Genomic DNA, 17,726 nt, shown 5'->3' on the forward strand with positions numbered 1-17,726 from the left:
AAACAACATACTGGTAGGTAGAGAATATTTATCTTGTAAATCCTTAAACGATAACAGTGTTCCATTACTGTAAATCTGGTACATATGTGTGATACCCCTGCAGCGCCATCTGTGCCCTTGTTGGAGCTTGGCAAGTTCAACATATGTTTTATTTTCCCATATCGGGCTATACTTAGTGCAGCCCGAAACGTTTTGTAGTTGTTTAGCTTTGTTCCATACCTTCTGCAAAAGTGTGTATGTGGGCATTTGTTTATTGGGTCTTTGGAAAAGGTGAGCCTCCAATCCCTCAGGTATTGACTCCGCCCCTGTGCCCACCAGCATAAGCTTAGCAGACAAGCCCAGTGGCAGAGGAGCCATGGCACCTATCAGATGCTGCAGTTGTGCCGCCAGGTAGTATATCCAAGGGTTGGGTAGGGCAAGGCCCCCCCCCTCTTTTGAGCGCTGCAGCTGTTCTAACTTAATTCTGGGGGGTTTGGTATGCCACAACAACAGCCGAAATAAAGAGTTAACCACTCTGAATATCTTCAGCGTAATAACTACCGGCGTGTTAAGTAGCATATATAGAAATTGTGGCATCAGAATCATTTTTATGAGATTCACTTTTCCCGCCAGGGACATCTTAAGTTTTTTCCAAACATTTATTTTATCTCTAAACCGCGACATCAGAGGGTAGATATTTAAGCTACAAAAGTCTGTAAGTTTAGGTGAGATGTTTATACCTAAATATTTAAAGGTAGACACTACAGGTATCTGAGTCGGGGGTCTCACATTAGTCATCGGGGAACCCCAAGATGGTTTTAGTGTGGTCTGATATGGTAGGGAGGTTGTCATGGCATTGGGCTTGGTCTGATAAAAAAGTGGACAGGGCCAGGATAAAGGTCAATAAAGAGGTGAGCAGGTTCTTTATAAAGAACGGTGGTTTAGCCATTCGTCATAGGGAGTTAGAGGTTGACACCTGGCGGTATCTACGCAGCGATGGTGTGCATCTTAATGAGGTGGGGACGGACTTATGGTCATTAGGCCTACAAGAAGGGATATAGAGAGGTCTGAGGGTGTGGAGGTGCTCGCAAGGGTAAGGGGTTACCCCTTTCGTGCGGTGGCAGTTTTTGGTTTCCTTGAATAGGATAAGTTATGTTACAAGTTGTAACATGTGTTACCCATCCAGGGGATGGGGGGTTGCTTGATGGTACCCATCCATAGAATGGGGGGTTTTGCTGGTACCCATACATGGAAGGATGGGGATTGAAGTTGGTACCTTCAGGCCATAAGGGTTAACCTGGAGGAGTTTAAAAGGTTAGGTCACTGGGTAGGTTGTGATAATGCCTCCGAGTCAGGGGTTGCCGACTGGTAGGTTTAAAATAAAGAAGTTGTTCCCAGTGACTAGGGTTATAGTTGTTGTTCTTACAGTAAATTTACCCTCATAATTTATTTAAGAAAGTTTACAGTTATTTATGATATTTATGTTGTTATTTTATACGTTTTTAATAAATAGGCCTTAAAGCCATTTTACTCCAAGAACTAGTCTGAGTCATCCATGATGTTTTTGGAGGGAGGGTATGTGTGGAAAGGATGGTATTAGGTATCTGGGCTTAAGTCCTACAATGTCATGTAACGCCTAAGGTGAGTAGATGGGGCTTATTTTGCACACCTGTAGTTGATCGATAAAGCGACTGCAACACAATCAGCCTGCCCATAGTTGGAACAAAATTCAGCCAGGTCCTGCTGAATCAGCCACATTTTGATCCGCCTAAGGCTGGCTTAAACTCCAACTAATTGACAATGAGATAACCAGCAAGACCTTTAGATAAAAGAGGAAGTGGCGATCACCTTTCATATTAGAATGCCAAGCTGGGACCATGAAGGGTTTTAATGTTATTTAAGAAGACCTACTAAGAGCAATTGTGATGTGCAACATTCAGTGACTCACAACAATCAAACAAACTCATAAAGTCTTTATTTAAAAAAGTAGGTACATAAAATAATATATGTGTTTTGAAAATAGCAGCACCAATAATTGTATTAATATATACAGTATATCACATTAGAAAGGTATGTGCAATATCAATATTATTTATGTTTCAATTCACTTTCCAGCATCTTATAGGTCTTGAGGATTCTATTGAGAGGTGAGATACAGTATCTGTGTGTCTTTAAAATAGTGAGCAGCTCAGCTATACTTTCGGTCTTAGACTCCATACACACGATTAGATTTTCTGCAGATTTTTGTCTTCAGATTTACCAAAACCATGTAGTGCAAGGGCCTGCCTGATTGCATACAAATGGAAACTCTTATGCCGCGTACACACGACCGGTCTTTCCCTCGGACCGAAGTCTGACGGTCTTTCTGACGGACTTCCGCTGAAATGGACTTGCCTACACACGATCACACCAAAGTCTGTTCGTTTAGACAACAACGTCACTAGAAAAAGGAAGTTCAATAGCCAGTAGCCAATAGCTGCCCTTGCGTCGTTCTTGGTCCGTCGGAATAGCATACAGACGAGCGGTTTTCCCGATAGGAACTGAGTCCGTCGGAAAGATTTGAAACTTGTTCTATTTCTAGGTTCGTCTGAATTTTTTGGAAAAAAGGTTAGATGAATCCCACACACGATCGGATTGTCCGATGGAATGGTTCCGTCTGACCTTTTCCGGCCGGAAAGTCCAGTCGTGTGTACGCGGCATTAAGGTTTGACCTCAAATTATATGGTTTTGGTAAATCTGAAGACAGAAACCTGCAGAAAATCTAATAGTGTGTATGGGGTCTTAGGAATCAATCTTAAAGGGGACGTAGGGTCAAAGCTCATTTGGCTTTCTGTAGGTCACAGGAGTGCACTTCATTTTGCACTCTTGTAACCCATATTCAGCCGACCACGGGCTAAAGTCCTCCATCATCACCCAGCTGGTCCATACTCTGGTGAGATCCTGACATTAATGTCTGGATCTACCCAGATGTCTGACCAGCAGCTGGCTTAGCTTCTGCCTCTGAGAGCCTGAGCCAACTGCTGCCACCCGCACCCCAACAGCCTGGCGCTCCAGTGAGTGCTGAAGGGGCAGAGCAGAGACTGATCGTCACCAGCTCTCTGCTCAATAAAGACAGAGAACTGACCGATCAGTGGCATTTAAGCGCTCAGTTCCCGGTGTAGGGGCATCAGATCAATGCTACATCCACATAGGTTTGCCACCTCATCCCTTTAAACCTGGACACATATTAATTACACAGGTTCTGAGGCTAATTTATTGCAGATAAGGCACCAAGTGAGTTTAATTACCACCTTAATCAGTCACAGAACCTGTGTAATTAATATGCGTTCAGTTTTAAAGGGATGAGTTGGCAACCCTACATCCACATAGGTGAGCATGAATGTTTTTTTTTTTTTTTCTTAAACCCCACACTTCTCTTTTAGGCACTGACCGACTAGGCTTTTTCTGACATTTATGGTTTACAAGTTTAAATCAGTATTTTTTATTGGAAAATTACTTAAAACCTCCAAATATTATAATTGTTTTTTAGCAGAGACTCTATGGCAATGGTTCTCAACTCCAGTCCTCAGGACCCACTAACAGGCCAGATTTTAAGTATTACCTTGGGGAGATGCAGACTAGAATATTGCAATCACTGAGCAGCAAATTATATCTCCTGTGATGTATTTCAGTTATCTTGCAAACCTGGCCTGTTAGTGGGCCCTGAGGACAGGGTTGATGACCACTGCTCTAGTGAATAAAATGGTGATCGTTGCAATTTTTTATGTCGCACTGTATTTGCACAGCAGTTTTGCAAACACAATTTTTTGGGAAAAGTAAACTTTAACCACTTCAGCCCCAGAAGGACTTACCCCCTTAATGACCAGGCCAATTATAAACAAAAAAAGCCCGACAATTTTGAAAAAAAAAAAAAAAACAATATTTTTTACTTTTTGCTATAAAACATATCCAAAAAAAAAAAATGTCTTCATCAGTTTAGGCCAATATGTATTCTGCTACATATTTTTAGAAAAAAAAATTGCAATAAGCTTATATTGATTGGTTTGCGCAAAAGTTATAGCCTGTACAAAATAGGGGGTAGATTTATGGCATTTTTTTTACTAGTAATGGCGGTGATCAGCGATTTTTAGCCGGACTGCGACATTGCGGTAGACAGATCGGGCACTTTTGACACTTTTTTGTGTCCATTGACATTTATACAGCGATCAAGGGGTTAAATGTAGGGGGCGATCAAGGGGTTATATGTGTTCCCTGGGAGGTGCTACTGACTGTGGGGGGACTGGACTGACTGGGAGTACATAGTTACATAGTAGGTGAGGTTGAAAAAAGACACAAGTCCATCAAGTCCAACCTATGTGTGTGTGATTATATGTCAGTATTACATTGTATATCCCGGTATGTTGTGGTCGCTCAGGTGCTTATCTAATAGTTGCTCCCCACTGAGACCACTGCCTGTGGAAGGGAATTCCACATCTGGCCGCTCTTACAGTAAAGAACCCTCTACGTAGTTTAAGGTTAAACCTCTTTTCTTCTAATTTTAATGAGTGGCCGCGAGTCTTGTTAAACTCTCTTCTGCGAAAAAGTTTTATCCCTATTGTGGGGTCACCAGTACGGTATTTGTAAATTGAAATCATATCCCCTCTCAAGCGTCTCTTCTCCAGGGAGAATAAGTTCAGTGCTCACAACCTTTCCTCATAACTAATATCCTCCAGACCCTTTATTAGCTTTGTTGCCCTTCTTTGTACTCGCTCCATTTCCAGTACATCCTTCCTGAGGCCCAGAACTGGACAGCATACTCCAGGTGCGGCCGGACCAGAGTCTTGTAGAGCGGGAGAATTATCGTTTTATCTCTGGAATTAATCCCCTTTTTAATGCATGCCAATATTCTGTTTGCTTTGTTAGCAACAGCTTGGCATTGCATGCCATTGCTGAGCCTATCATCTACTAGGACCCCCAGGTCCATTTCCATCCTAGATTCCCCAGAGGTTCTCCCCCCAGTGTATAGATTGCATTCATATTTTTGCTACCCAGATGCATTATTTTACATTAAACCTCATTTGGCATGTAGTCGCCCACCCCATTAATTTGTTCAGATCTTCTTGCAAGATTTCCACATCCTGTGGAGAAGTTATTGCCCTGCTTAGCTTAGTATCGTCCGCAAATACAGAAACAGAATTACTAGGAACAGACAATCTCACTGTACTCCCCTGACAGAACAGGGATCTGCTTTGTTTACACTGGCAGATCCCCATTCTGCTCGCGGGTGGCTGGCAGACATTGAAGCCGTGCGCATCGGCTTCGGCGCCGTGCATGCGCCCACTGTATCTATTACAGGTACAACGTTTTGTGCAATAGAACCGCCCAGCCGCAGTATAAGTGGTTATATTGGTACATATACTGCGGCAGGTCAGCTCTATTGCGTGAAATGATGTACCAGTACATCATTCCATGCAATAGGCAGTGGGGGCCGCGCGCTGATTGCCCACAGGGGGAACCATTCAGCGGGTACACCTTGACCCGTGATCGCTCCCCAAAGAGACAGGACGGCGGTCTGCCGTAAACAAGATGGATTGCCGTCCTGTCAGGTATGAACAGAGAGATCTAGTGTTCCTGCTAAGCAGGCACATGGATCTCTCTGTTCAGCCAGTCAGTCCATCCCCCGCACAGTAAGCAAACCTCCTAGGAACACACTTAACCCTTTGATTGCCCCTGATGTTAACCCCTTCCCTGTCAGTGTCATTAGTATAGTAAGAGTGTTATTTTTAGCACTGATCACTGTAATAAGGTCACTCATCCCCAAAAAAGTGTAAAAAGTCTGTTAGTTGTCCAGTCTGTCTGCCGCAATGTCGCAGTCCCACTAAAATTCGCTGCTCTGCGCCATTACTAGTTAAAAATAAATAAAAATGTCATAAAATATACCATAGTTTGTAAATTATATAACCTTTGAGCAAACCAATCAATATACACTTATTGGGATTTTTTTACCAAAAATAGGTAGCAGAATACATATTGACCTAAATTGATGAAGAAATGTGTTTATTTACATTTTTTTTGGGTATGTTTCATAGCAAAAAGTAAAAAATATTGTTTTTTTTTCAAAATGTTCAGTCTTTTTTTGTTTATAGCGCAAAAAATAAAAACCCCAGAGGTGATCAAATACCACCAAAAGAAAGCTCTATTTGTGGGAATAAAGGACATCAATTTTATTTGGGTACAACGTCGCATGACCGTGCAATTGCCAGTTAAAGTAAAGCAGTGCTGTATCTCAAAAAATGCCATTAAGGGTCATTAAGGGGGTAAAACCTTCTGGGGTTGAAGTGGTTAATGAATTTAAAAAAACAATATTTACCCCAACTTTTACCCTTTACATACTGTATGTGTGAACGACTTACATATGTGTTTGCTTCTGCGTGCAAAGAGGCACAGGGGTGCTTTAAAAAAATATGTCTTATTTATTTTACTTGCTATTTTTACACTGTCCCTTTTCATTTGCTTTTTTTTAAGCACTTTTATTCCTATTACAAGGAATGTAAATATCCCTTGTAATAGAAAAGGATGACCGGTCCTCTTTATGAAGAGATCTGTGGTCAAAAAGACCCCAAATCTCTTCTTTAACATTAGGCTGGGTTCTCATATATGGGAAGTGGATGCGGGTTTCCCCGCATCCAATTTGCATGACAGGTGAGTGTGACCGGCTCTCAATGGAGTCGGTTGACACAGGTCCGGGACGACTGCGGTCCACATTCAGAAAGGGTCCTGTGCATCTTTGGCTCCAATCCAGGGGTGAATTCAGGCGAAAACTCTGAACTGATTCACACCTGAAGCAATGAACAGACACCCACCTGACCCCTGGCACGAACTCGCGGCCGCATATATGTGAACCCAGCCTTAAAAGCAAAAGATCAAAAAAATATTAAAAAATTTGCTTCCAGACTGGATCGGAAGTGACATGACGTTGCTCCGGTCCTCTAAGGCCATAGAGTTGATCAAAGAGTATCTACTCTTTGATCGCCTATAGGAGCAGCCAGCTACACCATCAAATTGTTTCTCGGGTGAACCGGTAGAAACTGTAAGCCTGAAAAACACCAACTAGTGGCAGGAGGGGGAGCTGCTTGGAAAGGTTTCATGAGAAAGCCAGCTGCCGGCTTCAAAAAACGATACCGGGGCTAGGGCTGATATCGTCAGCCAAAATCCCTGTAAACCACTTGCAAACCACAACATATATATATACATATTGCGATCGACAAATGGTTAAAGATTAATTTTCAGCTTTGGCTGCAGTGTATTTTTTAACAACCTTACAACTGCGCTATTTTGAAAAAAAAAAACAAAACAAAAAAAAACAGAGGATAGTTGGGCGATTGGCAGAGTAGATCACAAGCAAACTAAAAAGAGCCAATCAGAGTGGCTCTATGTGTTGTGACTTCGGTAAACAGACATCACAATTGTAAACAGTGTCAACAATACCTCCCCTGCCTCTGCTGCCAATCTTGCAATGTTACTAGCACTGCTCCCACTGGATGCCAACGAAAGGGGGGCACGTTGTTCAGCATGGGTATACACCGAGCAGCAATGGGGCATATTGATCATAAAGGGGACACGCTATCCACCAATGTCATGGGCGGGGGAGCACCACCGACCACCAACAGTGGACTCACCACTGATTGTCAACATTTAATGGAGCATATACCATTGACTATACCTCCCAGCTTTCTTAGGTGGCAAAAAGGGGCAACTTTTAGAGGAAGGTATGGAGGCGAAGAACATACCCCTGCTACATCCCCAATTGCACAGCTCATAGACAAAAAATACACAAAAAATTAGGTAAAACAACGAGACCTTTTTATCACTAATTCTCCTTCATACCAGCTGCTCAAAGCAACAAATGTACGCATTCAGAGGGTGGATAAAAGGTTTAGCATAATAGAATAGGTTTGACTATTAAGGCAGAACTAACCTACAGTATATCTGAGCACCACAAACTAAAACACAATTTAATTGAATTCATTTGTAATATATAAAACAAACTCGCCCATTTATCAATGTTTTATTTTGTTGAGAAATCACTTTAAAAAAAAACCTCCCCTAGCATTTCTAGCCACGCCACAGCCATCTTAAGTAAGGGCAGATTATTAATGTGACATTTACTTCCTGTAATCCATCTGCCCTCCTCAGGCATGCAGACAGGAGGGTGTGCTTAGCTGAGAAAGCCCCTGCTCCAAATTAAAAGAAAAATGCCCATGAAGAATCCTGGGATGTATGGCATAATTTTGGCCTAGACCAAAAAACCAGGAAGCAACCGAAGAAATGTAAAAACAAAAAAAAAATATTAAAACAAATAAATATGATATACTTCCCTATCTGTTTAGTAATGATAGCAGCATATGGTTTAAAAATAGTCCGTTTTGATCGACAGAGTGTAGTTCTGCTTTAACAAGGTCAATACCTCTAGGGCAAGAAGAGGGACAAATGACTATGACAGAAGGACTTTTTTTGAAATGAAGGCCAGTCCCTTGAAATGTAGTTATTGATTGAGCAGCTTATGATGCAATAATAATACTGTTTGTTTTTTTATTTGTGGGGGGGGGCTGGGAAAATTGGCCTTTGTTTTGTCAATGCTGTCTTCCAAAAATTTTTTTTTTTTATCTAAAAGACAAAAAGACATAATTAAATGAACAAAAAAATCTAGCCAATAATCCTTTTAGAACAAAAGTGTTTTTAAAAGACTTTTTTTAGGGAAAAGCTGGGAAAATATGCCTTCGTTTTGCCACTGCTGTCTTCCAAAAAATGATTACGGTAATTTTTTTTTTTTTATCTAAAAGACAAAAAGACATAATTAAATTAACAAAAAATCTAGCCAGTAATCCTTATAAAACAAAGATGTTTTTTAAAATACTTTTTTTAGGGAAAGGTTTAAAAGCCCTTTTCAAAAATGAGAGGAATTGCCTTCATACAGTTGTCAGGTATTTTAGCGACAATCATCACCAGGACAAATAGAGGGTAAATCTCCACAGCGCACAGACAAAGGGTCTAACCTTTCAGCATCCTATCTAGAACTAAAAAAAATGCAAAAGTATTCCTATTAATACACACATAAAAGTAGTATTTTAAAAGAGCTACAAAAATACAGTTTTTACAGTGTTGTAGAAAAAATATAAAGTAATAAAGTATAAATACAAAAAAAAGAGAAGCTTTTTAGTCTTAACTCCACTAAAAGTGGAATGCAAATGAAAACCACATTCAATAGTGCTTGTGATGCCACGTACACACGACCGGACTTTACGGCATACTTTGCCCGGCGGACTTTTCGACGGACTTTACGACGGACTTTCCAAATGAACGGACTTGCCTACACACAATCCACCAAAGTCCGTCGAATTCGTACGTGATGACGTACGACCGGACTAAAACAAGGAAGTTCATAGCCAGTAGACAATAGCTGCCCTAGCGTCGGTTTTTGTCCGTCGGACTAGCATACATGCGAGCGGACTTTTCGACCGAACTCGAGTCCGTCGGATAGATTTGAAACATGTTTCAAATCTAAGTCCGTCAAACTTTTGAGAAAACAAAGTCCGCTGGAGCCCACACACGATCGAATTGTCCGACGAAATCCGGTACGCCGGACTAAGTATGCCGTAAAGTCCGATTGTGTGTACGCTGCATGACAAATACTCAGTGAAATAGTCATTTCATACATACCCGTATTTATCGGTGTTAATACACACCCTACTTTTAAGAGGGAAGTTTTAGGAAAAAAACATATATTTTTTTAAATTAACAACTTTCAAGTAAATTAAGGGTCAGTGCACTTCAATGTTCATCTGCAAACTGATTAATGCCCATCTGCAGACTGATCAATGTCCTCAATGCAGCCTGATCAATGTCCATCTGCAGCCCGTCAATGCATCAGTGCAGCCTGATTAATGCCGTTTTTGTTAGCCTAATTTGCAGCCTCACCATCTGTCATCAAAGCAGCCTGAACATCAGGAAATCACCGAGCCGTCATCTCCTCTCCACTTGGCTTTCACGTCACACACACACAGTCCTGCCTCCGCCATCGGCATTGGACCAGCTCCTGTTATAGAAAGAACACTAGTCCAATGCCGGTGGCGGAGGCGGGACTGTGTGTGTGACATGAGAGCCGAGTGAGAGCCGAGTGGAGAGGAGATGACGGCTTGGTGAATTCTGGCAGTGCTTGTCCCCCTCCTTCCCCTCTGTGGTACACTATCGGCGTTTAACACGCACCCCTGATTTGCACCCTATTTTTTAGTGAAAAAAAGTGCGTGTTATTTGCCATAATTACAGAATGTGGCACTAATAGAGTGTTCCAGTCAAAATTGAATACGTTGTTGCAGGTTTGGCCTGTGAGCGAACCCTGGAATAATAAAGCTATGAGAAAACTGATGTCTTTGGAGTGTGGCCAACTTGTTTGTTTATTCCATGTGGTGAGCATTGATGACCTCCACTGGCAGGCATCTGAAACCACAGAGATGGGTGGATTAAAGAATTGGAGTGCCAGTTCCCTTTGGTAATACGTCCAGTTTCACTTTGAGGATTGAAGGCCTTGAGTGCTAGTTCTCTTGGTACTATGTCCAGTTTCAGTTTAAGGATTGAAGGTCTTGAGTGCTAGTTCTCTTGGTACTATGTCCAGTTTCAGTTTGAGGATTGAAGGCCTTGAGTGCCAGTTCTCTTGGTACTATGTCCAGTTCCAATTTGACAAGTTCATCAGGAGTCAGGCCACTTGGACATCATCTTGAACCTAGTTTTTAAGAAGGCAATTTAAACTTAGCTGTTCCGCCTTTATAATCCAAGCAGGACTTCCAGTCATAGTTTTGAAAGTTAACATTCCTATATTATTTAAGACTCTTCCTGAAGAGGGAACGTGGAAGGAAGTTCACCATCATCAAATGCCATCTTGTCATCCTGCTTTGCACAGAGAAAAGTAATAATAATTCTAAGTCATGTTTAAGTCTAATAATAAAAAAGCAAAATTCTTAGTGAGATGCCGAAATTGTGAATTGTAGTTAATTTTATATAATGCCCCATATAATTAATAATAAATTTACTGTAAACCTTAAAAAACAGAGCATCCTTTAAGCCCAAAATAATCTGCATGTCTACCTTCTATATCAAACTAAAAAAAAAAAAAAAAGTTATTCCTCATTTAAAGTGTTACTAAACCCAGTAATATGTAAATAGTTCACCCCCCGCAGTGCTTCATTTTACATTAAAATACTGCCACTATATACCTTTTTGACTGATCTGTATACCACGGTCATGTGATAAACTGCAGGGTCCGCCAGAGTGCTGAGTGTTCAGGTAGGGGGAAATTTCCACTACAGCATGCTGTTATGAATTCATTCATTCATGAATCAAGATGTGACATCCCACCCACGTGTTCTTTTTTAGTTACTGGGCATGCAAGAGGAGGGAGGGACTGGGCTGTCATTTAGGATCTTTATACACACCCAAATGTGTGATGTCAATATCATGTGACCTGAACAGCTCAACTCAACAAGGAAATGTTCTCTCCAGCAATAGAGCCCAAACTGAGCTTGTGCAGGAGGACTACTTTGATTGCGTCTTATCCCCTTCGCTGTTTGTTCTGGTGATAACAGTCATTGTGGCAAATGGGGCAAATCTCTCCAATGGCTACTCAGACAGTGGTAGAAATGTGGCAATGGTTCAAATTCCCTACTATGACCAAAAGTAGAAAAAAGTTTTAACTAGAAGTCAACTTAAAAGAAAGGGAAGTTGTAGAGGGCAAAGCTCACATAAGCACTAGTTTGGTAGATTTTTGAAATTTCAACCAGCTATTTGCTTGGGCTCAATGGTCCAACGCTAAGATCCTGCTCACATTTTGCAGGTTTGGAATTACGGGGCCATTATTCTTAATGGCACCCCAAACCTTATGTGATTCTGTCGCAACTGCCACACATTTCTGTCACACAACAGTCGCGGCAGAATAGCACATTTAAAAATCGCGCTAAGCTGCTCACCCAAAAAAAGAGCAGCAGCTTCTTTTGAAGTGAATGGGCTGCCCTATGCGCAATACGCAAAATCACATAAAAATCACGCAACAAAAACTGCGAGCGGGAATACTCCCCCTCATATGTTAACAGGGCCTAATATAGAAGAACAGTGGGGCAGACATGCAAAAAGACACTTTATACTGCATATCATTTTAATCTGTACAAAATGGACATAACCACAAGTACAAAATTCTGTGATTATGGATTTCCACCTCACCATTCCCACCAAACTATTACCGTTATTAGTTTCCACTCAAACTATTACCGAAAGCACTTAACCTAACATTGTGTATGTTACTGCTAATCCTACCATGGCTGCAATTTCTCTTTACCATATGACAATTTTACAAAAATTTGAAGTATACCAGCTTACCTCTTTTTCCTTATGGATTGAGGAAAACTCTTAATACTCTTCTTGAGGGTCTATATCGACGTAAGTAAGGAAGAAAATGTTATTACATTCTCATGACACTATAGTACTAATAGAAGAAAGCTCAACATTTATATGACAATAGCAGAAGAATTGGTACACATGCAGTCACTGTAGTCAGAGAAGAAGGTGAAGAGAGGAGGCACAAAGGGAAGCTGATGATGTACCCTTCATCATCAAAGAGCAGGTTTCTCTAAAGCCCAACTCTGGTAAATCAGAAAAACCCCCTTGCAGTGGGGCTGTGCCTGCACTGCATAGGATAATTGCTTGTTTAGGCCGGTGGGAGAGTACAAGCATTTTACTTACCCGAGCCTCCTCTACCCTGGTAGACAACACTTCCCAATGTCCTGTCATTGGACTGTCCTTCGGCATCATCACTTCCAATGCAGGGCTGCACTGGTCTTAATGACATCAGCACCTAAGACCGCTACAGCATGGGGAAGAAGAAGACATTCTGTGGACCGGCCTAGCAGCATGGAGGAGCAGAGCATTGGGTAAGTAACATTTATTTTCCACGCCCTCAGACTTTAATAAGCAACCCACCGGCAAGGAGCAGTTTTTATGTTTACCAGAGCTTGGCTTTAAAAAAAGATGTCACACTACAATTGTTGAAGTCCGGTATAAATGTGTTTTAAATTTAAGTTCCTTTGTTTACATTTTTGGACAAATGTTTAATGCCAAATAAGACCCCTTTTATCCACTGATCCCCACTGAGCAGGCAGATGGTTGGTCCATGTCCATGTCCATGCAGAGCAGACACAGACACAGCCCACTCCATTCTATGGGTGGTTCGATTTAAAGCGGAGTTCCACCCTGAAATTTTTTTTTTCAGAATCGGACTCCTCTAAACCTATAAAAAAACATTTGGAGGAAAATTTTTTATATACTTACCAGAATCACCCTGTTGCTATGTAGTCCTCCTAATCTGCCGCCTCCTGATTCGCGAAGCTCCTCGTTACTTCCTCCCTCGCCTGTGCTCCTGGGAAATGATAGTTTCCCAGAAGTCTGTGGGCAGTATGAGTCACCCCTCATGTCTGCCCCCTACCCACCTCTGAGCACCGGTCTTTGGTTCCACCCCTTACCCACCTCCCATTACCAACACTTTTAGAGAATACAGAATCATTTTGTGATGCCAAGCCCACGTTCACATAGGGACAATTTGGCATGTGATTTGACATGTGAAATCGGCAGCTATTGCCAGCAATGGCACCGCCTGAATCGGTGCGACGCCAACGTTACGGCACCGCACTGGTTCCCAAAAGTAGTTCCTGTACTACTTTTGGTGACTTCGGGGGCAATTTGAATAGACATTTATGCATGAACCCACACAGATGTCTGTCAAATCGCCCCCGAAGGGAGGAAGAAATCACCGCTCTAAGAAGGTCAATCAGAAACCTCTCCTTCAGACTGGAAGCCTAAGGTGCCGGAAATGCTTGTAACGATAAACATGAAAAAAGTCCTGGACAGCCGCACTCAAATAGAAATCGCCTTTATTCAGTAAAAACAATAAAAGTACATATATGCCACAGCAAGAAGAGGGAAGCTGACATGTTTCACACTGCAGTCAGTGCTTAATCATAGCTGCAGTATGAAACGCGTCAGATTCCCTCTTCTTGCTGTGGCATATATGTACTTTTATTGTTTTTACTGAATAAAGGCGATTTCTATTTGAGTGCGGCTGTCCAGGACTTTTCTCATGTTTATCGTTACAAGCATTTCTCATGTGAATCGTCCCTGAAGTCGGATCTGCATTGTCAGTTTGAAATCGTGGGAGTTCCGCATCAGCGTGAACGTGGACTTAGTAATTTGTATGCAATTTGTTAATGATAACAAGTGGAGAAGGAAAACAGGTTCCCTACAGCCAGCAACAATAGACTGCCCCCAACAACAATAGACTCCCCCCAACAACAATAGACTTCCCCAACAACAATAAACCCCCTTCCCCCAGGCAACAACAGACCCCCTGCAATATAAAAAACCCCAGAGCAACACTAGATCTCTAAGCAGCCAAAATCAACAGACATTTCAACAACCAGAAATAATAGACCCCCTACCTCAATATTAGATCCCACCCAGCCACAGATGACTCCCCCAGTATCAATAGATCCCTCACCATATGCCAGCACCCCTTGCCATTACATGCTGGAGGTGCTGGAACTGTGTTCCCCCATGTTCCCGCTGAAAAAAGCCCTGAATACAAACTTAACAATTTAATGTGTAACTTTGGTTGACTAACATCAGACTAGTGACAGCAGATCAGTGAAAAAAGTCTTTTTATATTGATGGCATCAAACTCATGTACAATGGTGGTGCTGCACCATGCATAACCCTGGCAGAATGGGAGGGATAGGACATTCTACTAGACTTGTGCTGTCTGTGTCGTTCCAAATTAAAATTAAGACAAATTTTACGGTATTCAGAAATTCAGATGTATCTGAATTTCCGAATTACAACAGTAACAAATTTAAGATAAGGAAACAACATTTCAAAACACAATTTGAATGGTTTTTGAATCAAATTTTAATTTCCGTAGAGGATTAAAAAATAGGATAAAAAAATAAAGAAATAGAATAGGAAAGAATATAATAAATTGAAAAGAATAGAATAGAAAATAAAAAGAATAGAAAAAAAATGGAATAGAAAAGGAATAGAATAGAAAATAAAAATAGAATAGAGTAAAACAGAACAAAATGAAATAGAATATAAAAGAACAAAAATAAAATAGAATTGAATAGAGTAAAACAGAAAAAAATAGAAAAGAAATGAACAAAATAAAATAGAATAGAAGATAAAGGAAATGAATAGAATACATTAAAAAAAGAGAGAAAAAAAATAGAAAGAACATAACCATCTTCTGAAATTTGAATTTCAAATAGAATAAATTAGAAAAGAATAAAAAAAGAAGAATAAAATAAAATAGAAAGAATATAAACTTCTTCCAAAATTTGAATAGCATCAATTCAAATTTAAATAGAATAAAAAAGAATAGAATAGAAAATAAAAGAATAGAATTAAAAAAAAGAATAAAATATAATATAACCATTTCCCCAATTTTTTATTCAAATAGACTAAAAAAGGATTAGAATAGAAAATAAAATAATAGAATAGACTAGAATAAAAAAAAAAACAATAGAATAGAAAGAATATAACAATCTTCCAAAATTCAAATAGAATAAATTAGAATTGTAATAGATTAGAAAATAAAATAATAGGATAGAAACGAATAGAATAGTACAAACAACTGTACAGACTGTACAAAGCAGTCAGTGCACAGAGCATTACTCATGCTTCCCCCAATTCCTCCCACCTCCCCATAATCACACATGTATCTCTGTTGGATGTTTCCAAATGTATTCTAGATTAGGAAGGAAGGGGGGGGGGGTTAGGCTATTAATCAATTGTGAGCAGAAAACCACTGACTGTTTCCTGGACACACAGAAAGACAGTGAATAGTTCAGTCAGACAGAACTGATAGAGCAATTTTAATAAATTGGCCCAGTGTACTTACCCTTTTTTTGTCGTGGTATGACAATATGACCATCTGTTTCCTGAACACTTTTTTTAAGTTGTGTTTTAAAATGTATTAAATGTATTATACATGCAACACCAACAACAAACAACACCGCACCGACTACAGGCCAGTGGTGCCGAGTATGATGACTTTCTGTAACTAAACAAATAGAGAAAATATAAATCATATTGTTAAAAAAAGTATGTTCAGCATACAACTATCACCGATGTTAAAGTGATTGTAAGGGTTTGTTTTTTTTTTAAAGTAACAAACATATCATACTTACCTCCACTGTGCAGCTCATTTTGCACAGAGTGGCCCCGAACCTGCTCTTCTGGGGTCCCCCAGCGGCTCTCGTGGCTCCTCCCCACATCAGATGACCCCCTAGGAGAAGCGCTCTCCCGAGGGGGGTTACCTTGCGGGCGCGCTCCCGAGTCCAGCATTCGCGTCCATAGCTGCCGAATGTATGACTCGGCCCGGCTCCCCAGAGCCCGCGGCATTGGATTTGATTGACAGAAGCGGGAGCTAATGGCTGCGCTGCTATGAATCTATCCAATCAAGAGCTGGGACCCAGTGGAGAGAGGGACAGCGAGTCCCCGCCAAAGAGACGAAGGGGCTCAGGTAAGTTTTTTCACCTTAATGCATGGGATGTATTAAGGTGAAAAAACACGAGGGTTTACAACCCCTTTAACCGCTTCCCGACCAGCCGCCGCAGATATACTGCGGCAGGTTGGCTCCCCTGCGCGAGCCGTCGTAGCTATACGTCGGCTTGCGGGGTCGGGATAGCAGGCGTGCCCGCGCGCGCTGCACAGCGGGGGTGCCCATGCTCGTGGCCGACGGTCGCGATGACTGCCGGCCACAAGCGATTGCGAGCACCAGACAGAAATCCGTGTTTTGCTCTGAGAGGAGTGACAAATCGCGTGTTTCTATTAGCTAGGAACCACGATCCGTCACTTCCTCCAGTCAGTCCCCTCCCCCTTCAGTTAGAATCACCTCCCAGGGAACACAGTTAACCCTTTGATCGCCCCCTAGTGTTAACCCCTTCCCTGCCAGTGACATTTTTACAGTAATCAATGCCTTTTAATAGCATTGGTCGCTGTATTAATGCCAATGGTCCCAAAAATGTGTCAGAATTGGTCGTTGTGTCCGCCAAAATGTCGCCGTCACGATAAAAATCGCAGATCGCCACCATTACTAGTAAAAAAAAAAAAAAATAATAAAAATGCTAAAAAATCTATCCCCTATTTTGTAGACACTATAACTTTTGCGCAAACCAATCAATAAACGCTTATTGCAATTTTTTTTGCGATTTTTTTTTTTTTACCAAAAATATGTAGAAGAATACATATGCACCTAAACTGAGAAAAAAAATCGCTTTTTTAAAACAAAATGGGGGTATTTATTATAGCAAAAAGTACTAAATATTGTGTTCATTTCAAAATTGTCTTTTTTTTTTGTTTACAGCGCAAAAAATAAAAACCGCAGAGGTGATCAAATACCACCAAAAGAAAGCTCTATTTGTGGGAAAAAAAGGACATAAATTTTGTTTGTGTAAAACGTTGCACGACCGCGCAATTGTCAGTTAAAGCGACGCAGTGCCGAATCGCAAAAAGTGCTCTGGTCAGGAAGGGGGTAAATCCTTCCGGGGCTGAAGTGGTTAAAGTAGTTGTAAACCCACAGGGCATGCAATATAAAAACAAAGGCACCACAGTAATTTGCCCACATCTCAAAATTGAATCTATGTATTTTTACCTTCCAATTCTTTTCTCCTGCG

The 17,726-nt window shown here is 41.0% G+C and overlaps 1 protein-coding gene across 2 annotated transcripts in view; it reads right to left on the reverse strand.

Moving 5' to 3' along the window:
- Nucleotides 1-1,935: 1,935 nt before the first annotated feature.
- Nucleotides 1,936-17,726, reverse strand: part of LOC141117223 (CD48 antigen-like) — a 35,872-nt gene continuing 20,081 nt past the window's right edge. The window contains exons 4-6 of one of the 2 annotated variants that reach the window (XM_073609949.1): nucleotides 15,950-16,111; nucleotides 12,385-12,434; nucleotides 1,936-10,902 (exon numbers count right to left, since the gene is read on the reverse strand). In XM_073609949.1, coding sequence (XP_073466050.1) covers nucleotides 12,415-12,434; nucleotides 15,950-16,111 — 182 coding nt within the window. In that variant the 3' untranslated portion in view covers nucleotides 1,936-10,902; nucleotides 12,385-12,414. Of the gene's footprint in view, nucleotides 10,906-12,384; nucleotides 12,435-15,949; nucleotides 16,112-17,726 lie in introns of both variants that reach the window. The other variant, XM_073609950.1, reaches the window with a different exon arrangement.

This window comes from Aquarana catesbeiana, linkage group LG13 (assembly GCF_042186555.1).
Source record: "Aquarana catesbeiana isolate 2022-GZ linkage group LG13, ASM4218655v1, whole genome shotgun sequence".
In the NCBI taxonomy this organism is placed as follows: Eukaryota; Metazoa; Chordata; class Amphibia; order Anura; family Ranidae; genus Aquarana; species Aquarana catesbeiana.